Raw genomic sequence first — 27,839 nt, forward strand, 5'->3', positions numbered from 1 at the left:
ATTTCAATACCATGTTTATTTAATCCAATTACAAACCCTACCTTGAAACAGTGCTATTGATATTCCAGTGTCTGGTAGAGTGTTTCTGACACTGATTTTGGTTTTAGATAACTCATGCTTAGTGTCACATTACTTTTTCTTCCACTAAACTTCAATCTAGGGGCGGAAGAAATGGCTCAGCAGCTAAGAGAGCTTACTGCTCTGCTGAGGACCTGAGGTTATCTCCCAACACTCATGTGCATCTTACAACACCTGAAATCAGGTCCCTTTGGAGTTTTGGCATCTGTAGACTCCTGCACACATGTGGTGCACATAAACACATGTAGTCACATACACATATTCATAAAAGTTTTTAAAAGTAGAGTCATTAAAAACACTACTTAAAAATCAACCTTCAGATTGACATGTCCCTGGAAGCCGCATGGCCCTTGGAGCTTACCCTCAGGTGGCAGCCCAGACATAGCATCCATACAACCTTCAATGATAACAGGAAATATGGACCTCAACACAGATCCTGGCTGCAGAAGGGTCATGGACCCAGGCACTACTCTCAGCAGCAGCTTGGGCATGGACATCACCATGAACCCAAGTGTTCATGTCCATTGCCTGTGTTGACAGAGACCCATGTGAACCATTCCTGTTGAAGTCCAAGGACCATGCTGAACTGGTCCTGCTGCTCACTGGCACGGGGAGAGCTGGCCTGATGACACAGGAGAGCTGCCTCTACCCCTCATAGGATACCTAGCTACAGAACCTAGGACAGCTTGTCCCATGACTTACCATGAGCTTTGGAGAACTGGCTGGAATGATCCCAGTGGCTAGGACTAACCAGTTCACACAAACATGTAAACGGGGCTTTGAGTTGGCCTATGCCAATAACATCTACCCCGTCTGTGACCTACTGAAGCATGGAAAGCAACAGGATCTCCATGACTTGGGTCAACAGTAGGATGTCTGAGAGGAGTTTCAGAGATGATCCAGTACTGATGGACCTTACACCTGGCCAACAACTCATTACACAATGAACATTTGCAAGTAAAACTGTTGGAACAAAAGGGTCTACTATGTGACACACAGAAGCTCCCAGTGCCACCAAGGTGAATGAAGAGGTGATGGAAAGAAAAGAAAGATTGAGAAACAAACTGAGTTTTTTTTGTTTTTGTTTTGTTCTTTTGTTGTTTTGGAATTTGTTTGTTAATTAATGTTTTACTTTTTATTTTATTTTTATGTCATTTTAAGCTCCTTTGGGGGATACTATATAAGACTGAAGGGCAGATACAGAGAAACTGGAAAATGAATGGACTGGGGTGCGTGATGTAAAATTCCCAAAGAATCAAAGAAATGTTTGAGCAAAGAAAACCCTTCAGTTTATATAATTAAATTAGAATACTTCATTATATACTATGTTTTTTATCTTAATTTACAAATAGAATTACTATTACATATCTTTTTCCCCATGGGGTATTTGGTGCAGACTTTATAGATACTAGATTGTGTCTGTATGAGTTCTCTGTTTTTATTGATTTTATTGTCAAATATTATGTATTTTAACAGAACTTGTATAGAACTGCTAGTATATTTTAACTTTTGTATTTATTTATTTTTCATTTTCTTTTTATATGCCATCCACAGTCTCCCTCCCTTCTCTCCTCCAAGCCCTCCCTCCCTCCCATTCCCCCATCTCCTCCTCCTCCATTTCTCTCCAAAATATGACAGGCCTCCATGAATATCAGGCAGTTACAGTATATCAAGTTGTAGTAAGACTAGGCACTTCCTCTTCTACCAATAGGGACCCAAAAACGGGCAACAGAGTCGGAAACAGCCCCTGTTCCCATTATTAGGCATCCTACAAGGATACCAAGTGGCACAACTGTCACATATGTACAGAGTGCCTACATCAGTCTTATGCAGTGTAGGGACATAGCCCCACCCATTGGGGGCGTGTTCGCCTCGGGCTAATGTTTACAGATAAATCTGCCGGGCGTGAGCCCAGCAGCCCCTTTTCTTTTGCTCCGCTTTTCCAGTGCTCCGCGGGAACCTGTGGTCCTATAAGTCTATTTCCTTATTAAAGCTGTATATATCTATATAATCTGTCTACATTCATTTGCGCCACCACATTTGGGGCCCAACGTGGGGCTATTTTGCCCCCGACCCGGCACGGGGGGGGGGGGGGGGGGGGGGGGACGCAAGCTCCACCTTTCCCGGCTAGTTGCCTGAGCTCAGGAAGGCGATTTACAGTGCGCTCCCTGCTCGCTTTCCCTTCCCCCACTCCAGGCCACTACAGTCGCAGAGCAGCGACCCCCACAGAGCTCCCTGCTTCTTCCAAACCCTCACTGCCTGATTTAAGTGAAGCACCTGTGGTTTTGAAACAAAAGCCGCCAACCCCTTCCCTTAACAGGCAGTACAATAATTTTTGTTTTGAGTTAATTGTTTCAGACAGGCTCTGGCTTAGACCACGTGGACTCAGGTGCATTTCTTTAGCCACCACTGGCAGGAAAACTTCATTACAGGTACATAATTTTCTTTTATAAATAAGAAAAATGTCTAAAAACATTACCATTCAAGACTTTAACAGCCTTTTCAGTTGTACCATGTGGGAGATTTTACAAAAAGTGTCTGTCAGCCCACAGATATGAATCTTTCTGGGATTCATAGTTTTCCTTGGTACTGTATGGTTTGATAATAGAAATATGATAAAGTCTTTACGAGACGAGGTTAAACGCTTAAAAACAATTGAGAATGACAACAATCTTCTCAAAAATCAGTTTAAAGTTCTCCAGGCAGAGAACAGATCTTTGTTTAACACAACTTGACAAACTAAAAAAAATTTAGAAGAGGTACAGGCTGATGTTAAGGAGAAATTCATTACTATGGAAGAGGGAACAGCTGATTTGGATCGTAAGCTTCAGTCCCTTTCAGTAGGAACAGAAACATTAACTGAGAGAATCAAAACTGCTAAATGTGACAATCGGATTTTGTCTAAAGCTTATGACAGATTGACAGAGAGATTATCTATACAAGAAGGCACGGTATATGCTATAAAAATTATGTCCAAAGATGAGACGTTATCTCTAATAAACAAACTTCATACTTTAGAATCCTCAATAAAGGCTTTAAAACATAATTCTGGACAGGAGATTCAGACATTAAAAAAGGCAATGGTGAATAAAATTAAAAAGATTAAAAAATTTCTAAATTCTGAGAAAAAAGAGCAAGAGGTTTTGCTCCGCTTTTCCAGTGCTCCGCGGGAACCTGTGGTCCTATAAGTCTATTTCCTTATTAAAGCTGTATATATCTATATAATCTGTCTACATTCATTTGCGCCACCACAATGCAGGCTCCCTGGTTGTCAGTTCAGTCTCAGTGAGCCTGTATAAGCCCAGATTAGTTGATTCTGTGGGTTTTCTTGTGATGGCCTTGACGTCTATGGCTTCTACAATCCTTCCCTTCTTCTACAGGATTCCCTGATCTCTGCATGTTTGGTGTGGGTTTCTGCATCTGTTTCTATCAGTTGCTGGATAAAGCCTCTCTAATGACCATTGGACTAGACACCAATCTATGAGTACAGCAGAATATCATTACAAATCATTTAATTGAGTTTTTCTTTTTCTTCCTTTTTTTCCAGTCATGTTCAGGTCTATCCTAGGCCTCTAGGCCTTCCTACCTCTGGGTCCTGACCCTCTAGGCAGTGTCAGAGATGGGCTCCTTCTCATGGTATGGGTCTAGAGCTGGATCAGACATTGGTTGGCCACTCCCACAATTTCTATGCCACCTTCACCTGAACACATATTGTAGCAGGACAAATTGTAGGTCAATGGTTTTGTGACCAGGCTGGTGTCCCAATCCTCCACTGAAAATCTTGCCTGGTTACAAGAGATTGCTGATTCAGGCTCTGTATCTCCCATTCAAGGAGTCTTAGCTAGGATCAGCCTCATAGATTCCCAAGCGTTTCCATTCCACTGGGTTTCTAGCTCTTTCCAGAGATACCCCAGTTCCAGTTGCCTCTCCTAATACTCTCTCTCTCTCTACCCTCCTGCCACCTGACCCCTTCTGTTCCCTTCCATACCTCCTTTCCAGACCACCCCGTCGACTGGTGATGTCTATTCTATTTCCCATTCACAATGAGATTTATGCATCTCTTCTTAAGCTTGTTACTTAGCTTTTATGGGTCTGTAGATTGTAGCCTGGTTATCATTTATTCTACAGTTAATATTCACTTATTAATTAATACATACCATGTTTATCTTTCAAGGTCTGGGTTATCACATTCATGATGATCTTTTCTAGTTTTATCCATTTGCCAACAAAATTCATGATGCCGTTGTTTTTAACAGCTAAGTAATGCTCCACTGGGTAAATCCACCACATTTTCCTTATCCATTCTTCACTTGAGGAACATCTAGATTGTTTCTAGTTCCTGGTTATTATGAATAAATCTGCTACGGACACAGTTGAACAAGTATTGTTTAGATTTGAGACATCCTGGATTTTTGATGTTTTCATATTAGGCTGGAAATTGTTTCAAGATCTGTGTTGGAGTATTGATAGGTATTGCATTCAATTTGTAAATTGCTTTTGTTATGCTGACCATTATTACTACTTTTATCCTACAAATGCATGGTCACCAGGAATCTTCTTATCGTCTGATATCTTCTTTGATTTCTTTCTTCAATGCCTTAAATTTTTTATCATGTAAATCTTTCACTTGCTTGGTTAGAATTATCCCAAAATTTATATTATTTGAGGTTATTGTGAAAAATATTGTTTTCTTTTTGTTGTTGTTAATGAAAATCATCTTTATTACATCAAGTAATAAATACAAAGATGCAAAAGTTGCAGTCGTTCTCTTCCAGATGTTGTGACTGTCTCACAGTAAACACGGAACTGAGACCCACCGTCTCAGGATGGACATTTGCAGGGCGCATGGCAGGTTGGGTAGATTGCTCTTTTTTCTGTATTTACAACTTGTGCATGTTTAAGATTGACTTCAAAGCACTCAGTCATGCAAAGGCTTAAGCAGAGCAGCTCTGTGAAGCAGGGTCTGCACTGTACACAGGCAGGCCAGCTATTAAGCGTATGTGCTGTGCTCTGTACTCAAGTCCTCAGAAGCAGGTGAGCTCATGGAAAGGAAGTCAGCTGGGGTGAGGCAAATGGCAAGTGTATCCAAAGGAAGATTTTAAAGGGGACACTGGTATTTGGGGGCAAACAATAGCTTGCTGTGAAGTGGCTTCACAAACATCTTTCAAATCAATGCTTGGGAAGAAAAAAAGAGCTGGATCGTTTCTAACTACTTAGAATGCACACCGTCGGTAACTGCAAAATGTCTTCCCAATCTTCTGAATGTGGGTTCAGAGCTTAATGGCCACAGCAGGAAAACCACTGCCATTTTGAACAAAGCCTCTCATCTCCATGGGGTAGCGAGATGGGCCTTCAGACTGGCCAGGGGCTAGGACCTGGCATTACATTTAGCCAAGCACTCCCTAACCAGGCTTCGTTCCATGGCGCTCTTGCTCCCTGCATACGCGAGTCTGATCTCTTTTCCCAACTCTTCAATGATGGCCATCAGCTCTGCATATTTACTCTGAGGCACCTGGCTATTTCCAGTTCCCTGGAAATAGTGATGGTGGCCCATAGTCCATTCAGCAGCTAGCGATAGTAGAAGGCGAGTGGACGCTTCCCGCGTTGAGGTGGCCCCGCGTTCCCACGCCCTTCGGAGCGCCCAGCGGGTTTTCTGATTTCTTTATCAGTCCATTTTTCATTTGTATATAGTAAGGCTAAAAATCTTGTGAGTTAATTTTATATACAGCTACTTTAGTGAAAGTATTTATCAGCTGTAGGTGTTTCCTGTGTAATTTTTGGGTTCGTTTATGGATACTTCATCAGCAAATAAAGATACTTTGACTTTTTCCTTCCAATTTCTATACACTTGATCTCCTTTACTTTAGCTAAGAGTTCAAGTACTGTATTGAATAATATCGAGTGGAAAATCTTTCACAGATGTTTCCTGAGACCGTTGGACGCCATAGATATTTGCATTACAATTCATAACAGTGGCAAAATCATAGTTCGGAAATAGCAACAAAGAGAATTTTATGGTTGGGAGTCACCACAACTTGGCAAACTGTATTAAGGGTCCACAGTATTAGAAAAGTTGAGAACTGCTGCTCCATCATATTCATAAAAAGTCGGCGGTGGTGGTGCACGCCTTTAATCCCAGCACTTGGGAGGCAGAGGCAGGTGAATCTCTGTGAGTTCGAGACCAGCCTGGTCTACAAGAGCTAGTTCCAGGACAGGCTCCAAAGCCACAGAGAAACCCTGTCTCGAAAAACCAAAAAAAAAAAAAAAAAAAAGTCTCTTAAAAGTTATTTGTTTTGTGCTTCAGGTTAATTGTGAAACTGCTGTGGTAGGGTTTGGGGGCTCTAGGATAGACGCATTACTCCCAGGTATTATTGATTGTGCTCTTACATTGGCATTTAGGAGGGCAGAGGGGACAAAGCTGGAATTATAGGTGGTTGTGGGCCCCTGGCTGCAGGTGCTGGAATTGGATTTTGTGCTAAAGTCATTTCTTCAGCTATTTAAACTATATACAAGTTTAGGAATTCAGCAATAAAATCTTGTTAAAATGTCTGTCCATTATATTTAAGTTTTTTATTTCCAGTTTCAAAACCTATAGGGAAAATGTGAACGCTGAGAACTAAGTAGTGGATTAATCAAGTGGTTATTTTGTAAAGTGTGGGAGTGTATGCTTTTTTTCTCTTTTGCTTGTCAAGGTAATGAATTATAATTTAAATTTTCCTGTAACTAAAACACATTCTGTTTGTCATGATTATCCATCTGAATATTAGAAACACTCTACTTGATTTATATCTGATTTGCTATGCTTTATCAAAATCCTATATTACGTTTCAAGATGGGAGAAGCATGTGACATTATTTTCTACTATGTCAGTCAATGTTCTTTAGGAAAACTATATAAAGTAAAATGTAGCCTCTTTCTTACTCATAAAAATGAAGGAAATCTCATCAGTTCACTTATCTTCTGTGCATTTTTTAGGTAGATGATTTGAAGAGAGTGTTTGGCCAATATTCCTGGAAGCAGAAAGTTTTTGAGCAGCAGTACATGGAGTCACTGAATAATTATTATTCAGCGGTGAGTAGACTATTCCTGCCTTCCCACAGAGCACTACACACTCTACTTTGTTAGCAACTTGAATGATCCAAACTAATTTTATTAACATTGAAAACTTAACTTTTACTTACTAAAAATGTATAAATATCTTGCATTCTATTTTATCAAGAAAAAAGCATGGGATATTGAGCTTTCTGATATTTCGAAAGACTACACTGATGTTTCAACAAACTATCTGGCATTGTTAGAAGAAAACAAAAGACTCCAAGCTGAAATTGACAGCCTCACAGAGGAAATCGCAGGCAGGTAATTCAGAACTTATTATTGCTATATAGCTTTTCCAATAGGTGATCTGTAATAAACCCCTCCAGCATGAGTCCCTGGGTGATATAAGCATATTCATGTTTAATATTGCTTTAACTGAACTTGAATCTACTACAAATGTTACTCTGTAATCATCCAAGACACTGTTAGCAAAAGTCCCTTAGACATGTCATCTAGAGGTTAAGGATAACATTCAACTTAGAATATGTATGGTGAACCCCTGGTCTCTTCCAGCCCATACTCAATTCTTTCCTATAATAACTAACCTGGTTTACTTGGCTTAGGAACCAGTCTTCTTCATCCCACTTTCTATCTCAACTCTCATATTCAGTATTTCAGCAAAGACTTCTGCACATTCTAAGCATGTTTAAAATCTGCCCACAGTTCCAGCAACAATCAGCTCTCATGTGTATGCTCAATATCTTCTGAGACTAGGTAACATACAGTCATGATGTCTCTGCTCTAGCTATTACCTTTATTGAGAAACACACATGTCTTTCTCATTTTAAGTAAAAGCATCATCAGTTATTTGGTCCGTTGACATTAGTTTTAGAAAAGGAAAGGGGCCAGTCTCTTCACATATCCACAAGCCCTCTTGACTAGAGCACGTTCTATTTGCTGTATTATGCTATACCTGGTTTACTTTTATTATTTGGCTCAAATCATGACTCAAATTCCCCTTCTAGTAACACTTGACATTTCTGTGGAATTCTATTTTTAGACTATTTTTAACTGCTCTTTCTGTACAAGTATTACTTATCCTTATGGTTACAGTGCAAGAAAGTGTGCAAACCACCTTCTACTGTATTGAGATGGGCACACATGTGCCTCTCCCTTGTGCTTTTTATCATGCCTGCAGTGCTGTGTTATAAAAATAGGCAGATGATTTCACTCTCCACCCTCATCCACAAGAGAGATGCATTGGCCATGATATTTTGTATCTGATCATCACACTCTCGTCGGTTGCTATAATGCCTGAAATAATTGTGCTATCGATGACGAAGTCCTGAAGGAAAGGTGGGAGGACAAAGGGAAGGGTGCTGATCATAGTACTTAATAGGGATATGGAAAGTTTGTAAGAGAAAATGTGTAGGAAGTGTTTTTACCATTAGATATGATAGCATAGAACCATTGGTAAAATTAATTTATGTATCATAAAAGGCCAAATTCTATCACTGAGTTTTCAGTTTTGGTGGTGGATAACTATGTAAGAACAGACTTCATAGGACATGACTAAAATCCAGTGTGAAAATCCACAACTTTAGATTGGCTATCACAACTGTATAGAAATGTGTAGATCACGGATCTGGATAATGCTGGTATGTGATGCTTATTTTATGTGCAAAGTTTTACAATAAAGCTTGTAAAAATTTAAAAAAAAAACATTAAGAAGAGAAATAAAATAAGCAAAGATGCCTTAAAAGTGAGTGAGTCAGAGAGGAGAGCCACCTGCAAGAGGACACGATTGTGGTGGCCAGCAGAAACAAGCAGCCTCCAGCCTTACCGGTGTATAAGCAGAAAGGTTAACTTCCCACTCTCGCTGTCATCCAGCTGTAGCTGCTGTATCTGTTTTCATGCTATTCCTTCTGAGACCCCCCCCCCAAAAAAAGGACCAGATACCTCTGGACATGTTGCTCTAGTACCATCGGGGAGAGTGCACTACTAAGACCACTGGTGGCTCTCACAGCTTCAACAAGAATGTATCTGCTATCCCTGCTCATATTTCACTAGGTGAAGCAAGTCATATGGTCAGATGTCTTGCTAATGGGATGAACAGACAGTTAATCAAAGAAGTACAAAACACCAATAAATACAAGAAAAAAAATGTCGGTCACTAGGAATATATTAAAACTACACTGAGATGCTATTTCACCTCAGCCAGAATAGTTGTGCTCAAGAAAACAAGCAACATCTCTGCAAGATAGTTCAGTGGATAAAAGTGCTTGCTTGTGCAAGTTTCCTGACATGAGTTCAATTCCTGGAACTTACATAAAGGTAGATAGAGGCAGAACCAATTAACACCAGTTAACCTCTGACCTCCACAAGTGTGGTATGGAATGTATGTATGCCCCACTCCACATATCATACATACACACACACACACAGAGAGAGAGAGAGAGATGCATATCCATTATTCAGTCAGAAAGGAAAACAGTGCTTTGAATGAAAATAGAATAGATGAAATAAGTCAGACTCAGCAAAATGTCACCTGTTTTCTATCATAACAGAATCTAGGAGAATGAGAAAGAGAGAAAAAGAAAACTACAGAAAGTACAGGAGTCTGGAGACGAAGAAGGGTCTTAGTGAAAGTGGACAGAGGGGAACAAGATTAGATAATAATAAAGAAATAAGCCGGACGGTGGTGGCGCACGCTTTTAATCCCAGCACTCGGGAGGCAGAGGCAGGCGGATCTCTGTGAGTTCGAGGCCAGCCTGGTCTACAAGAGCTAGTTCCAGGACAGGAACCAAAAGCTACAGAGAAACCCTGTCTCGAAAAATAAAAAAAAAAAAATAAGAACATTATAAACTTCCCTTGTCTGTAGACTCTAGTTTTACTAAATATATATGTCAAGAAAAGGAGAGAGCAGTTTGAAGAAGGGAACCAACAGGAGGAGGGTCAGAGGGAAGCATCCAGTTAAAATTCATAATGTATGTGTTTGAAATGTCACAGTAAAGCCCATTTATTATTTGGAACAATAAATTTACACTAAGAGTTTCATTATGACAGTTGGGACCCTCTGACAACCATACATTGAGAACCACACCCTGCTCAGGGTGTGCTTTCCCAGCTAAGACCTACAGAAGTCACTTTTTTCTCTCTCCAACAATAAAACAAGTTGATCCTTCAGGCGAATGTACTAATTCCTTCCGAGTGCTTTATTTGCCTTTATCCTAAATGATGCTCTATGTCGTCTTACAATTCAGTGTGTATTAACTACAATTATGTTTCCTAGATACAATAATATGCCCAAATGCCACTAGTAATGAAAAAAAATATTTGACCCACAGAAATGGGGATAGAGTCCTCTGTGGCAGGGATGTCATGGGATGGCAACAGGAACAAGAAGCTTGGCTAATCACTTTTTATCCTCACACAGTAAGCAGAGAAAGAGTAGAAAGTAGGGGTAGGCTTCACATGTTCCAAGCCCTCCCTCAAGGACATACTTTCTCCACCAGGGGTCTTCTTCCTAAACTTTAATAACCTTCCCCATAGCACCACCCACTAAGGACCAAGTGTTGAAATGTATAAGGGGTGTTGTCTTTAAAACCACTGCACTGTGTTTGGCTTGGGTGATTCAAGCTTGCTTTCACACTTCAAATATACTCGGGCAGGATTTTCTTTGTCTTTGCTTCTTTGTCTTATTTTTAGATCATGTTTATAGGACCTTTCCGTTTGTCTATGTTAATGGACTTTTGTTGTTTTAGTTTGTTTTTTTTTTTTTTTACTGTACATTTCATCTTCTAAAAAAAACCCCTGGGAATAGCAATATATTAGTAATAAACATTAATCTAATTCCAGTGATGGAATCAGACTACCATACGTGCACTTTCATTACTGAGAAGAGTCCCACATGCTACCTTGTAACCTGGGGTTTCCCTTTCTTTACTGTGTTTGTGTTTTTCCTTAACCATGAGCAAATAAAGTTTCACTTTACCAAAATCTCCATTCAGTTCATGGCAATAATGTGTCCTATGATTTACCAGTACTCTGATTAAAATGGATGCATATTATAGGAAATCTGTACAAACAAACTTAAAAAGATCAAGCTTAAAATCATTTTAATACAGCTATTATTATAAACGCATATTTATACATAATGAATACCTGTGATTACTGTTTTTTCTCTCATATGAGATAATAAAATTTTAATACACTATTACATAAATTTCAAATATGCTTAAGTAGCTTTATGATTCTGTTACGCAGAAGATCTATGAAATATCACTGTAATATACTCAGTTTTACTGTTTGTTACAAATACTGGGGTCATAGTTTTGTGTGGAAATCTGTTTCAGAATCGTTGTTTGACTTATGAAAATATATTAATGGGAAGATTTCAAAACCCTTAACATTCCTATAATGCTATGTTCTAGAAAGATTGTTTGATTATTTTAAAGACTGAGCAGTGCAGGAACTTGCTCTAGTATCATAAAAAAATGAAGTTTTAAACTCCATTTATTTGATTACCACTAAGGTTGAATATTTATACAACCTCCCTAGAATTCACAGTTTATTAATTATTCATGGACATTTCCCAGGGTAAAATGAAGAAGTTCAGTTTCCAGGAACCAAAATTTCTTTCCTAAACACCCACAGCTTTGTGCAGCTGGAACCTGTATAGAAAGTTCATTTTATATATTCGTGTTCAAGTCTTTTTTCTTACTTCTCAAATTATTTGCAAGTTAATCTGGCTTCAGTTTAGCTGACATTTAGTGAACATTAAAATATACTTAGTATATTGGTACAGAAGCAACAATTTCAGATGTGAAAAGTAATGTTAAAACCCAGGGAGCAGGCATGCTAAGGAACCATGTGTTCCTGCCTCCATGTGCATGTGTGTGTGCGCGCACACACATACATGCATATTTCATGTGTTTTTTATGTTGTAAGTAGGATAAGCAAGCATTACAAACCTAGAAGTCAATGTGACATATAGATATTAAGTCATTTTATGATATTTGGATTTAGTTGAGAATAAAAATAGATGAAAGGAACTAAATACTGTATACTGGTTAGGTTTTTACATCCCTTACCTAAAAGTAGACTTATCGAGGAAGAGGGAATCTCAACTGAGGAACTGCTTTGATCAGAGCATGTGGTCATGTCTGTTTGGAGTTTTCCGAGCTGCTGATTGATGGAGTAAAGACTCATCCACTGTAGGTGGTGTCACCCTGGACTGGTGTTGGGAACTAGCCTTGACAAAAATACCTCTTGCCAGGGTAGAGGGTGTGAGGATCAGAAAAATAGTAAAGAGGACAAAGACAAGAATAAAATAATAAAACACTAAACATTGGGTAGTATCAGGAGGGAGTTTCGGTGAATAATAAAATCTCCACATTTAATTTACCATACATTTTAAACCCCAATACAAAAGGGAGAAGAAGACAAAAAAAAGACTTCTTTAACATGATGCAAAGGGCAACTCGAACAGTTAATTGCTTCAACACTTTGAGACATCAAGTCAATAACATTCTGTTGTTTAGGCAGTGAAGCCACATTAGACCAAGTATCCTGAAAGCAGCCACTCTCCAGGTAACCTCCTATTACAAAATAAACAGAAGTTCGCTTGCATATCTTGACCATCTGTCAGGGTGGAGTGGATCTGCCTGTATGGGCCATCTTAATGCCAAAAGAACCAAGTAACCCCATCCTGAGCCAGGATATGTATCCCTGCTTGTTGTCAACAACTTTTAGCAACTTCCAAAGTCTCTGACCATTACATAAGGTAGAAATAGGCTCACATTTTTGGGCTTCCCAGACTGGAAATCCTTAGAGGCAGGATAGAGGTAGCTGAACGTGATCCTAGAAACAAGGAAGGAGGCAGCTTTCCTCCATAGTTCCAGCCTCTGCTTCTATTTGAGTTCCTCTCCTGACTTCCATCAATGATTTACCAGATACATAAGCCAACTAAACCCTTATCTTCCTGGTACAGCTGGTCATGGTATTTGTCACAGTAATAGAGAGGAAACCTGACAGAAATTGGTGCCAGACATGGGCTAGTACTGCGAGGGAGCTGACCAACTTGTTTTGCAGGAGTATTGTGGAAAGCTTTTAGAACTTTGAGGTAATTATGAGACAAATAAATCTGTTCTTCCCAAATGTGTTTATGATCCTGATGCTTTATCACAAATTCAGAAACCTAACCAGGACATTCTCAGAACCCTATTCAAAGATTTCATAGTAGTGATCATTGCACAATTTAAATTTTGCAAAAGCAAAACCTTTTGGTAGAGCTATCAGATAAAATTAAATGTATAGAATAAAAAATAACAATGAAAGATTGGAAGGTGATTATATGCTTGAGAATTAAGTATGGAAAGGTACAAGGGTTGTTGTCTAGCAATTATTTTGACTCATGTTCTAAAACAATAGAAAGAAGTTTATCAACATCATTGAACGTGAATGTAAATGTAGACTGTATATTGGTTTTCTGGCCTATAGACCCAAATAATCGCACAAAAAGTATGTTACTTACAACACCGGTTGGCCAATGACTTAGGTGTATTCCTAGCTAGCTCTTGCATCTTAAATTAACTCATTTCTATTCATCCATGCATTACCATGAGGTTGTGGCCTACCTGTAAGGTTCTGGCATCTTTCTCCTTTGGCAGTTACATGGCATCTGCATGGCTATACCATCTTTCTTCCTCTGTCTCTGCTTATATTTCCCACCTTGCTATATTCTGCTCTGCCAGAGATCAAAGAAGTTTCTTTGTTAACCAATGGTAATAAATCATATTCACAGCATACAGAGGGAAACCCCACATCAGTTAAATGTCAAAGTACTTTGAACTCTCAAACAAGCATCTTCATATCTATGATTTAATATTTCTTAAGACACTAATTTTCAGAATATGGAATGATATGGGGCAAATTAAGGTTTTGATCACAGGTAAGATAAATTTTTTTTCCCAAAATATGATAGGTCAGAATCATCAAATCAAAATTTTTTGGCATCCTTTAAATGCACACATCTTGGTTGAACATGACTCTAATATTTATGTTAAAGATATAATGGATTAAAATATTACTCTTTAGAAAATTCATATAAAACCCAAGTCAAAGTTATTCTATGAGTAGGAAGTTGGGAGCTTCTGAAAAGAAAATGACAAATATTGTTAGAAGATTTCATAGAAGCAAGAGCTGTCTAGTGGTTGGCTACTTTGCTTCTCTAATTTTTCAGCTTAAACCCCAATATCTGTCTGTTGGTTTTTATTAGTTGTACTACATCTGGTGCTAATGTTTGGGGTATAAATTCATGAAAAAGTCACTTGCCTGTGACTTTGCAGCCACTGGCATAAGCCAGAGCTACACGTGGCTGAAGATACCACCCAACTGGCTAGGTTTTCCTTTTTTCTCTCCTGGTGGTCTTTCTCTGAACCCCCTCTCTAGCTGCTGCCAAACTAGGTAACTACCTTAAAATCCTGCCTAGCTTTTACTGTTTTCTGAAGCACCAGTCAGCCTCAAATCTTCATTATCAGTGGCAGCAGATTTGGTGAGAAAACTGCAAATTCTTAAAAGGAAGAATTAATTAAAACAGAGATTTTCCCACATTAAAAAAATGGGAAGCACAATTATGATTGAGAAAGTTAGGTCTTTATATGATTATGTAATGCATGATTTAAAGATGGAACAATTAAATGAAGGGAAAATCAGCTTAACTGGAATTGGCACACTATTAATTATCATTTTTATAATCCTTATTGTCATTTTGATGATCCTTGGTTTATCTCTTAAAAGTTGTTTCGTATGAATGCCAAGATACAGGCCAACATAATAAAATTGATTATAGAGATATTCAAATTCAGACAGAGGAAATTAATGGAGAACCAATTTCAGCATTGCATTATAAGAGAGGAACAGCCTAAGATTTTCAAACAACCAATCTTAATATATCCAGTAATCTTATAGGAATTGTCAAATGATAGATATCCCCAAGACCCTGTAAGAGTTGAATAACACATGTAGCAATATTAAATTTAAGGAGATTCAAGGAAGTGATAGTCTAATATGGCATGCTTTTACCTTTTGTGAAGCAAATGTTAAACTCATGGTCAACTTGTGATAGAATTACTCCTAAAGACTAGAGAGAAGTGGTTACAGCAGTTTTGAAACCTGGTCCACAATTTCAATGGAGGACCTAGTTGGAAGAAGAAGCTAAGACCATTGAAAAATAGAGTGAGAGGTGTGGAAATTTCCCAACATCAGCTTCTTGGAGAAGAAGATTATGCTAATATATAAAGTCAAATGCTATATAATGGTCACATCTTGGCTTTATTCTGTGTAGCAGTTTTGAATGCTAGTGACAGAATTGGAGAAGTAGGAAGTAAGACTAAGCCATTTACTAAAGCCATATAGGGCCCAAAAGAATCTTTCACTGATTTCTTACAAAGATTGACATCCGCAGTAAATAGAATGATACCAAATACAGACTATAATAATAATTGACTCTCTTGCTTTTGAAGATACTATAATGGTAACAGATCTAAGAGCTGTTCAGCCAATGGGCACTCTACAATCTGGAATTTCTTTGCTTTCTTTATTGCCTAAAGGATGTCCTCTTATAGTTACTGATAGAAAAGACTGTTTCTTTACTATACCTTTACAAGAAAAAAAGAAAAATTTGCCTTCATAGTGCCTACATAAATGATTCTTAGCAAATAAAAGATATCAGTGGAAGATTCTCCCATGGAAAATGTTAAATAGCCTTACCCTGTGCCAATATTTTGTAAGTCAGCCATTGAAAATAATACATAAGCAATTTTCTCTATATATAGTTTACCATTACATGGAGGATATCTTTTTAGCTGAATCAAGTATAGAAACTTTAGAAAGAATGTTTGAAGAAGTAAAGAAAATTTTGTCTTGTTGGGGATTAAAAATTGCTCATGAAAAAATACAAAATGGAGATTCTATTAATTATTTAGACTATAACATATGTTTATAAAAACTTAGACCCCAAAAGTTTCAAATTAGAGGAGATTAATTACAGACTCTTAATGACTGTCAAAGAGTGATAAGAGACATTTCCTATCTTTTGGGAAGAAAGTGATGAGCTGAATAATTTATTCAAAACCTGAGAAGGTGACAAGGATTTGTAAAGTTGTTGGAAATTATCCCTTGAACCTAAAAGAGAATTGGCTTTGGTGGAAAAGAAATTACAGAATGCACACATGGATATGAAGCTCAACTGTAGTCTAGTCATATTACACTTTAAAGATTGCCCTATAGGAATTTCAGTGTAGAGGGAAGATATTATCTTAAAATGGCTATTTGGACAAAATAAACTGAGTAAAAAATAAAATACATGTGGAAAAGATCTCTGAGTTCATTATAAAAAAGAAAATCAAGACTTCATCAATTAGCAGGAAGAGACCCAGGAGAAATTATAGAACCATTTACTAATGATGAAATTGACAAATTATGGGCAGAAAATGAACCCTGTCAAAAAGCTTGCAGCATTTTGTGTGTGTGTGTGTGGGGGGGATTAACAACAAATATCCCAAAAGCAAGAGAATTCAGTTTATAAAGAGGACTAGCTGGATTCTTGCTCACATTGTATGGGAAACACAAATATCTGGAGTTCCTACATTTTATACTGATGCAAATAAAATCAGGAAAGGAAGGATACAAATCAGAATATTTAAGTAAAGTTGATATAATCCCTTATTATTTGGTCCAAAAGTCAAAATTATATGCTATCTTAATGGTACTAACATATTTTACATAACTTGTCAACATAGTTACTGATTCACAATGTGCAGAAATTGTTTTGCATATTGAAATCACTTAATTTATACCAGATGATACAGAATTGATTTTACTATTTATTCAGTTACAGAAAATAATCAGGAATAGGAATTATCCCATATACATAACACAATCCTATTTCATATGGGTCTGCCAGATACTCTAGCACAAAGTAATGAAGGAATTGATGAACTATTAACTGGAATGTGCTGGAGACCTCAGAATTTTATAAGAAAATATCATGCCAATAGCAAAGGTTTAAAAAAGACTTTTCCATCTTCTGGCAACAAGTCAAGCAAATTATAAGGAAATGTCCTACTTATTCTTTATACAAACAAACACCACTACCTAAAGACAGTAACGCAAAGAGTACGAGATGAATGTGTTCCATTTTGTAGAATTTGGAAAACTAAAATATATACACCACACCATTGATTCCTACTCAGGTTTTCAATGGGCAATTGCTTTGAGTTCAGAAAACAATGATTCAATAATCACACATTTGCTAGAAGTTATGGCCATCATGGGTATACCTGTACAAGTAAAGACAGACAATGCTCCAGCATATACCTCTAATAAAATGAAACAGTTCTTTACTTATTATAATATGAAATATACTACATGTCTACCACACATTTCTACAGGGCTAACAGTTATAGAAAAATCCAATCAAACACTAAAGGGCATGATAGATAAGCAGAAAGAGGTAATAAAGACCCCCAGAAATAAATTTCTTAGTGCTTTATTAACTTTGAATTTTCTAAATGCTAATGAGAAAGGAACAACAGCAGCCAAAAGATGTTGGATAATAATAATAGAACAAACTATGGAATTAAATCAGCTCGTATACTTTAAAGATATTTTGACCAAAGAATGGAAATCAAAGCATATGTTATGTTGTGGAAGGGGTTTTTCTTTTGTTTCCACAGGAGAAGAAAAGCTAGAGATACCATCAAAATTGATAAAGACTCAATTTGAACAAGAGATACCTCTTAATTAGAAGAGATAATAGTTCATCAAATGGCATGGCCATTTAATCTAAACTAACCTATAAAGCTAACAAGTGCTTTTCATTTTGATCAGATATAATTTACTAAAAGAGAATTCAAAATTTATAAGATATATAAATTCATATATATGTGATAAATAAATATATAAAATATATATTTAACTTTTGTGATAATATATTAATGGTCATATAGAGTACTAACTAATTCTAGAAAAAAATTTATCTACTTTCCTGTACATGATTTTGGATTTGAGTCTCTATCAGTTTTCTACAGTGGACCATAACCAAGCCTAGCAACAACCTATGAAGTCTCTGAAAGGAGGGTAGGGGACCCATGATGATTCCATCAGGACTATGATAATACCTATAAGCTGAAAAATACCACCTAACTTTGAAATACAAATTGCTCAGAATAATTTCGAGTTGGCTAGCTGAGATGATCCAAATTCACAGACTTCTGTAGCCAGGACTTGAGAAAAGCCCTGCACTTTTCCATTACATGGAGATGGAACAACAAATGATATAGCTACCTCTACCAGAACTTAACAATTAAGCCAAATTTTTCTTTCCAGGATCCCCTAAAGATGCCATAGCCCCCAGATAGCATGAAGTAAATTTAAGAGCACTTATACTCCCGAAAGGTGGTGTACATGGTTTTGGTTTTTAATTAGGTTATGATATTTGTTATTGTTTAGGTAGATTGGTTAAAAAGTTGTTATTGGTAATGGTTAGGCAAAAAGCTAACAAAGGAGATTAGATTCAGAGTTCTTATTTTGAAGAAAAGAGGTGGATACAGAGATGATAGAAAAAAAGGTAAATTATTAAATCTACTCTGAGGAAAAAAAGGGAGAATACAGATATGAGTAGACAAAAAGAGAGATTATTTAATCTACTCCTAAAAAGCAGTTACTAGTTTTAAATATTTTACATTGTATTGTACTCTTGTATAGTATATATAAATTTTGTATATTAATACAAAATTGAGATTTATTTTGTTATACTGTACATATATTTCAAATCTTATTCAACATTTTGTACCTATAGAGTTCAATTCTCATCCTTGAAAGTTATAATTAACAACTAATTAGCATATAAAGGAATGCAAGATAGTAGTTAGTCATTGCAATTAAACTGGTAGTCATATTATGTATGTTTTCAAGATCAAACAAGCATATATTTAAAATAGACAGGTGGTCTTTAAACACTTCAGAGATCTATAGAGTATGGCATTTAAGATGTTTTAATAACAAAGGTTCTTTTTATGACAATAAGACATGTTTGCTCCTTGCAGCACCAATCTACTTTGGGGAAGATAATGAGCATCAAAGAAACTTGACATGAAGTTTAATTTCATTGTGGCTAAAGTAATCTACTGTGCAAGAAATACTCTTGCCTTAGTTACTAATGGTATACTGTCCAAATTTGACAAGCAGGACACAAAAGAGAGTGACTACCAAACCTTGCCAAGACAAGGCAAGACAGTCCTTCAAAAATCCTACTTTATAGAAAAATATGTCAAATTTTTAAGGCCTGTAGGTTGAAGATGGTGTCCTAACATTGCAGAGAAACCTTGGATATCTGTCCAGGCAGCCAGCTGTTTATGTCATTTCTGAAATATTTTGGAAGTCGCTTGCTTGCACTTCCTGCTTACTCAATTAATATTATTTCCTCCTCAGGTCTCTGAGAAACTTGACAACTTGATAGTTTTAGCTTTTCTTGCTTATCAGACTCAGAAAAGAAACTCACTAAACAAATGTACAGTATATATAACGTTGAGAGACATAAAGTTAGTATTGCAAGTTAGAATAGAAAGTGAATTAGGTACAACACTTTGAACTCACTAAGATAGGATAGATATGGAGTATTTTCTCTGAATTTGTTGATGTAATTATTGCCTGTATATATTGTATAGAGTTATTGTATTTATTGTATATAGTTTTTCTTATATTACTTATAGCCTTTTTTATTTTAGAGTACAAGGGAAGATGTAGTGATATTTTGTTTGCTTAACAAAATAAAAGCTTTCCTGAAGATCAGCATGCAAAGCTAAGACACTAGAGACTAGGGAGTGGAGGGACACACCTTTATACCTAGGTCTTGGGAGACAAAGGCAGAGGGTACCCCATTAGTTCAAGGCCACCCTAGGCTACACGAAATTGATCCAGTCTCAAAGAGAAAGAGAATCAGGTGGTAGTGGCTCATACCTTTGATCCCAGCACTTGGGATCCCTTGATTTTAATCCCAGCATTATGGAGGTGGAGTCAGGAGTCATAAGGCTGGCAAGAGAGAGGATTATAAGGCAAAAGGAGACAAGAACTCATTGCAGTCTGAGGTTTGGTGGAGACAGTTGCAGTCTGAGGACAGGGTTGCCCTTTTGTTCTGATCATTGGTAGAGGGAAAAGGTGTCTCTAGTGACTGGTTGCACTGCTTCTCTGATCCTTCAGCTTTAAACCCCAACATCTGACTCTGGGTTTTATTTATTAAGACCAATTAGAATTCGTGCTACATTAACTAAATTACTAGCAGATTTTTAATATTGTTATAACTAAATTCCCAATGTAGTGTTGTTTTATAATAAAACAAAGTGATTATAAGATGAAATTGACTAAAAAAATCATGAAATAATTGGGTGGATAGCTCGCTGTGACATCTAAAAGCAAAATGATTGTGTACTAATTTGGTTTTAAGTTTATTGGCAAAATTAGAAATAGCAACAATTGAAATATCCATGGGTCAGTTAAAATTGATGGCAGAATTTATATATGGAAATGCAATTAAATATTCAAGAGAACGTTGAAGGAAAATCAAGATTATGGAAATAGAGTAGTGTCTTAGTTGGGGTTTTTGTTGCTATGAAGAGACATCATGGCCATGGCAACTCTGACAAAAGAAAACATTTAATTGAGGTGGCAGCTCATAAAGCAAAACATTTGATTCAGGTGGTGGCTTAGAGTTCAGAGGTTCAGTCCATTGTCATCATGGCAGAGAGCATGGTGGGATGTAGATAGACATGGTGCAGGAGCTGAGATTTCTATATCATGGAGGCAACAGAAATTGACTGAAAAACTGGGTGGTATCCTGAGCATAGAAGACCTCAAAGCCTGTCCCCACAGTGACACACTTCCTCCAACAAAGCCATACCCTATGAGATTATGGTGGTCCGTTATATTCAAACTACCTGCAGTAACATGGTTACGATAAATCTTACTTTGTAAGGCAAGTTTTATTGATAATGTCGGGTTGGTCAGTCAGAATGTAGATTCAGCATCAGACCCTTACCTATTCTTCCACATGACTCACAACAGAAGTGGCACTATGGTGTGGCAGAGAAAAGAAGTCTTCCTAGCAGTTTTATGATGAAAGAAGGAAGTCCTTACTCCTACCCATTATTACCGACACAAATCTATTTTAAATAATCAGTGTTTTTTCATTTTATGTTAGTTTCCTATTTAAAGAAATGTCAAATGAATCAGAGCATTTACTCAATGAATGGGTAAGCCACAGCAAGATGAAAGTTATGTGTAGTGCCTTTTTGTCTGTGAATATAAAGAAGTAAAGAAAATTTGATAGATAGTAAACTATGAAAACTAAAGTATAGTTATAAACATACTATAGCATGAAATTATTTCGTGTTTTTTATCAAAATCAGTGAGGGCAGATTTATGTTTTGTAAATGATTCTTGCTAGAGTCAGGAGATACCTTTTTTGTTTGTTTTGTTTTGTTTTGAGACAAGGTTTTTCTGTAGCTTTGGTGCCTGTCCTGGAACCATCTCTTGTAGACCAGGCTGTCCTCAAACTCACAGAGATCCATCTGCCTCTGCCTCCCGAGTGCTGGGATTATAGGCGTGAGCCACCTCTGCCTGGCTGAGTCAGGAGATATCTTATGAAGCATCAGCACCCAAGTGAGCACCACCAACCAACAGCTTCTGCTGGCCATGACTTATGTTTTTATCGGAATGAGGAGTGCCTGGATGTTCACTTTGAAATTAGAGGGAGCTAGGATTCCTTTATAATTGTTCTATTGTAATAAAACAGTAAATATCACTTTCAATTCAGTCCAACAATAATGCATATAACCATTTGTTCAGTCTTTGTGTGTGAATTCATATTACATGCAAATAGTAGCCTTATGAAGTTGCTGCATGTACAAGGAAACTTCCTGCCTTCTGCGAAACCTCAGTGGAAACAAGTATTCCAGAATTAGTACTCTCTCTATTGACTAATAGTCATAGGAAAAATTGCAGGATGTTGCTGGTGACCACTGCAAAGATGCATCTCATTTTGCCATTAGTGGTGATGATTACGTGTGAGTTTGTGAAATTAATTTTTAAGTTAGCATTCAAAGCAATGGGTTCATGATGGTATCCTTATTCATGTATAGCATAATTCGTTCTAATTTACTCTGCCCTGACTGCCCTCTATTGTGTCTCACCCTCCTCTCAGTTGCTCCCCCTCCTCCCTAGATAGAGTCCTCCATTTTCTGCTTTTACATCAAGTCACATATATCCCGGTGTGCTCTCTTTGCCCCGTTCCTTCCCACTTAAGATCTTTTCCTTCTCTCGTGTGATTCCCTCACTAGCTTCACTGTGCCCGCACACCTACAGACAAAAGTTCCTTTTGAAATTTATTTTCATGGGGCTGGAGAGAAGGCTTGGTGGTTAAGAGCATTGCCTACTCTTCCAAAGGTCCTGAGTTCAATTCCCAGCAACCACATGGTGGCTCACAACCATCTGTAATGAGGTCTGGTGCCCTCTTCTGGCCTGCAAACATATACACAGACAGAATATTGCATACCTAATAAATAAATAAATAAATATTTTTTAAAAAGACAAATTTATTTGTATGCTTTCCTATCGTGCCCCCCTTTCTACAGAGAGACTAAACTTGTTTAATTATTTTCCATTTAGAAATAATGCAGTCTTAGTGAGCTTTTCCCATGCACAATTTAAAAGAGAAAGGTAACGCACACAAATTTGTCTGAGCTGCATATGCAATCTCCTGTGGCTGCTTTGGGAAGCTCATACGTCCTTCCAACTTTAGAACCCCAGTGGCCAACTTTGTGCCAGATGCATTGTGAACATCCATTGTTGTTTGTTTGATTGTTTGTTTCTCAAGACAGGATCTGTCTGTGTAGGAGTAGCTCTCCTGGAACTCTCTCTGTAGACCAGGCAGGCCTGGAACACAGAAATCTGCCGCCATTAACTCCAAAGTTCTGAGATTGAAGACATGTGCCACCATGGTGGGCTTATGGGCATACGTTAAGTATGTGTCTAATAATATTCTAAGAAGAAAAATTTCAATTTCATTATATTATATATGTCACATTCTGTAAGATAAATTTTAAGATATAAAGACTAGTGACTTTATCATTTGATGATTTTTCTGAGAAATGGCTTCAGAAGGTACTTTTTTATTTAATGTAGCACATATCTCCAAAGAGATCCTTTCTAGCTTTATAGTTATGACTCTATGTATTCTCTAAAGGAATAAGCTGATTGAGACCTCACATGATTCCTATCAAGGAAAATGTTTTAAAATGAGCTTATGCAATTATAAAACACATCGGAAAATATCCACCATGAATGACAGTTAATATCTGTGTGTGTGTGTCACAGTAAGTTGAAATAATGTAATGATTATATTTAAACAGATATTTAAATATATTTTCCAATAATTCTATTATTTTAAAGCTTACATAGTGGGAACCTTAGATACATCTCAAGTGAGTTTAAAATGCTTGCAATAACAGAATAAAGCAAAATCCTCCAAAATGTATGAAAAGGAAGCTGGACTCACAGCTACTGGGGATTCGGCTACAAAACAACAAATTCAATAATGGTGATGCCTCAGATCCTAAGACAGAATCCAGAATACAGTACAGAGTAACAAAGAAAAAAACAAAAGAACAAGGAAAGACTTGCAGGAAAAAACAAAGTGGGGATGGGGTCATAGATAATGGGACAGTAGAGCATCTCCAAAAGTTCAGATTGATGCATCATCACAGTGTATCTAATGCAAGGTATACCCAGAAATAAAACTTTTTTATTTATACTGCGGCCTACTCATATTGGAAGGAGAATGGTGGATAGGACAAGCTTCATGTTTAAGTTCTAGTACAGAAACAGTATCTGTAAACTCTTTGCTTTTTATAGTTCAGGCTCAAAGGGTAATTGGTACTCAAGATCAATGGCAACATCTGTCCTCAGTCTCCATACATTTCTCCATGTTCAGAACATACTTGAAATTCCTGAGACAAAGTCTCACTATTTGTCAAACACTGTCCACAATCCTGTGATCCCGTCCTAGCCTCCAGCTAGAATTAAAAGTATGTGCTAAGAAATTATTTTTGAAATACATGTTTCGTAATTTCCTTACTTGTTTTGGTTTTCGGTATTTTTTTGTGAATGTTTGCATATGTATTTAAATGTATCGGGCTTTCGTTTGGGCCTCCAACTGCTTACAAATCATGACACTAAGACTTATTATTAGTTATGAATGCTTGGCTTTACCTTATACTTAGTTCTTGCTAGCCCTTATAACTTATTTTAACCTCTTTCTTTTCATCTGTATTTTGTCTTAGAGAATTTTACCTTTCTTTCATCCTATTTGTCTTATTTCATGTCTGGCTGGCTAGTTCCCAGGCATCTCCCTTTCTTTCTCCCTCATTCTTTCCTCTTCTTTTGTTCTCTTCTCTCTCTTTTTCATTTTCTCTCTGTCCACCAATCAGCCCTGCCTATTCCTCTACTGTCTGGTTATTGGCTAATCAGCTTTTTATTAGACCAATCAGGTGCCTTAGGGCAGGCAAGGTGAAACAGCAACACATCTTTACCTAGTTAAACAAAGGCAGCATTAACAAATACACCATTACATCGTTAAGGTAATATTCCACATCATTTGTGCATTTTCCAGTACACATGTATATAAAGATGCATGTGAAGGCCAGATGGCACCGTCCACCTTTATTTGGTTCAGAATCTCTTACCGACCTTGAGTTACCAATTCAGCTAAGCTGACTGGCCAGTGGATCCCAGGGATCCACCTGTCTGTGCAACCCACTGCTGCATGGATTCTGGATATCAAACCCATATCCTTACACCTGTGCAGCAAGTGCCTTGTTAACTGAGTCATCTCCCCAGCCCTTAATCTACTTGTTAAATAAACACGGCCATCTCCATTTTCTTTCATGTTTTTATATTGCTATATTTTAATCCCCATTTCTTTCTGCTTTACACTGTGAAATTTTTCTGCTTAGTCGCATCTGATTCAATCACCATTCCTGGAATTTCCATTTGTTGTGCTTTTCTAAGTAACAAAAAAAGAAAGAAAGAAAGAAAGAAAGAAAGAAAGAAAGAAAGAAAGAAAGAAAAGAGAGAGAGAGATCCTAAAATGGTTTGAGAGACAACATGACATAAAAGATAGCTAGGCTGAGTTTTGGCTTCAATATGTGTTTTCATAAGTGTCTTCACTCCTATAGGCAATGGCTGAGTTTATCTTTTCTCAGCAAGCACAGTTCATTGATATTATACAATGAAACCTTCCATATTGACTCTCTGATGAAATAATTCAGGCGGATATTTTTATTATGGTTGCCCCCCTCTCCTGCTTTGATTTCTTGGCACCATTTTGTTTTGTCTGATTTGCGAGCCACTCTCTGTCTTTGGCACACCTTTCATGAATGATGATTCTTATTCACTCATGTTTATCCTTGAGGGAACAAGAGACCAGAGAACAAGTCAGTGCAGCTCATCCGCAGCTGTATGCATTGTTTTCCCACCTGTGAGTTGGCCGCATCTCTTCACACTCACCTGTGCCCAAGTGGTTGTTTCTCTGAGCAGAGCTTCTTGGGCGGTTTTCTACATGAGGTCCCATCAGTGCCACATGAAGGTTAATCCAATGTCCAACACCTTCTGACTCAAGCAGAGCCCAGCAGTCTGTGACTGCGTAAGCTAGTCATATGATGGAAAAGACATTTCTAATTAGTTTGGGTCCGCTTCTTCATTATCCAATAGTTTTATCACCCGAGGTATGTGAAAACTGCCATGCTGGAGCATCACTCCAAGTCAACCATAGCAGAATTGCCTAAAACACAAAACAATGTTAAATGCCTTTCTTGAGACTGTCATGCACTGCTGAACCTGAGAACCACTTCCTTCATCGACGTAGTTATGCGATACTCAGATGGCAGCATGTTGTATCCTACCCAAGAGACACTTAGCAATGCCTGTAGATCCTTGGCTGTCAAGCTGAGATGCTGATGCAGGGGAGATGAGCTCAACACACAGGACAACATCGCTCAACATACAGGACACCTTCTGTCCACAACAAATGTCCCATCTGGTACAAAATGCCAGTAATGGTAGAGTCGGGAAACTGATGGACCTGGGGCTTCTGTTTTAGCTTTCACTCTTCCGTTTAAAGCATTCTGGTTTGTGTTTAAAACAAACAAAACAAAAACAATCAAACAAACAAATGCTGTGTGAATAGAAAAGGTGAGAGACAGGAGAGGAATGCAAAAAGGCTTTTGTTTTCAGGCTATGACGTATAGACACCAGTAGATCCGAAAAGGTGTGTGCACAAGTGCTGTTGACAATAGGTTCAACTAAGGCCAAGGTTGTCCTATAGACCTTCTAAGTATATGTTCTCTTAGAGTAACTACACTGAATTTTTTTTCTTTTTTATAGTATAAGGAAGAAAATGGAATATGAGTCTGAAATCCAGTCATTGCTGGAACTGAAGATAAAGAATAACAATTACCTCAGACAGCTCTACAAACAGACATATCACATTGGGGCTATTTTTCACATAGCTAAGCATAAAACAGACGATGTGGAGAATAAAATAGCAGACGTGAGAAGAAAATTCAAGGTCAGGTATTGTCATCTCTAATTTTTTTTTAAATGTGATTAACCTGAATTTTTTTGGCTTGATCTTTCTTCATAGTTAGATTTTAGTGTAAGGGTTAATTATCTTCTTGGAGACCAAAGTGCCTGGTACACAAGCACAAAGACCTGAGATCAGATCCCGAGACAAAATGGGAAAACTGTACACAGTAGAACCCAGGTACTGATTAGGAAGCCCATTGTCTGTCTAGCCTAGCCAAGCCATTGAATTTCTGGCTTAGTGAGAGAGTTTGTGTCAACAAAGAGTGAAGTGAGTGAGGACTTCCACATCTCTACACGTGAACATGCACTACATGCATATGCACACCCACAGACACTAGCAAGTGTATAGTCACACCAAAAAGAGAAAAAGAAAAACATTCAACCACATGGTTTAGGTGTGTGTCGGATGTCAATGGTGCTTGAAGTCTATGTCAGGGTCCCATTCATATGAGGTAAATGCCCTACCAAGTGTAGCATATGTGAAGCTGTGTTAAACTCTTCTTAAAACACATCTAAGTGTGCGAGAATAAAATCATCCTTCTCCAAATGATGAGGATTCAGTGCAACCAGCTGACTGACTACCTTTGCGATGACCAGGCATAAGCATCTGGAGCCAGGAATGCTGAACTTGGTTGAGTTTTCTCTTATACACACAACTTACAGGATAGGAGGTGGGATTCTAAGACACACCCTTTGACCCTCCATGACACACTAATAAGGAGGGCTTCTTCAGGCTTGCAAGTGAGTGCCAGGAACCTTCTAGACAACGACGATACAGAATCAAATGTTCATGTCCTTCAGTTCAGGCCTATTTAAGCAATAAGCAACTAATCAATATCTCCTACCACCTACTGCAAGTCAGTACCGTTTTCTTCCCTGAAGAACACACAAACAGGTTTCCGTCCCTCCCATGGTTGCTGGCTGATGAAGAATATTTGAGCTGTGTCCTGAGTGTGCTAGCGCCACACGGACCCGAGTCTTTGTTCATGTTGAGAAGCACTCGGTCACTGAACTATGTCCCCATC

General features: G+C 37.7%; 1 protein-coding gene across 1 annotated transcript in view; it reads left to right on the forward strand.

Moving 5' to 3' along the window:
- Ccdc178 (coiled-coil domain containing 178) overlaps window positions 1-27,839 on the forward strand; it is a 328,223-nt gene that overhangs the window by 69,553 nt on the left and 230,831 nt on the right. The window contains exons 8-10 of the mRNA XM_057788447.1: window positions 7,054-7,149; window positions 7,298-7,434; window positions 26,614-26,797. Of these exons, the coding sequence (XP_057644430.1) occupies window positions 7,054-7,149; window positions 7,298-7,434; window positions 26,614-26,797 (417 nt within the window). The remainder of the gene's footprint in view (window positions 1-7,053; window positions 7,150-7,297; window positions 7,435-26,613; window positions 26,798-27,839) is intronic.

Source organism: Chionomys nivalis, chromosome 14 (assembly GCF_950005125.1).
Source record: "Chionomys nivalis chromosome 14, mChiNiv1.1, whole genome shotgun sequence".
NCBI classification, from domain to species: domain Eukaryota; kingdom Metazoa; phylum Chordata; class Mammalia; order Rodentia; family Cricetidae; genus Chionomys; species Chionomys nivalis.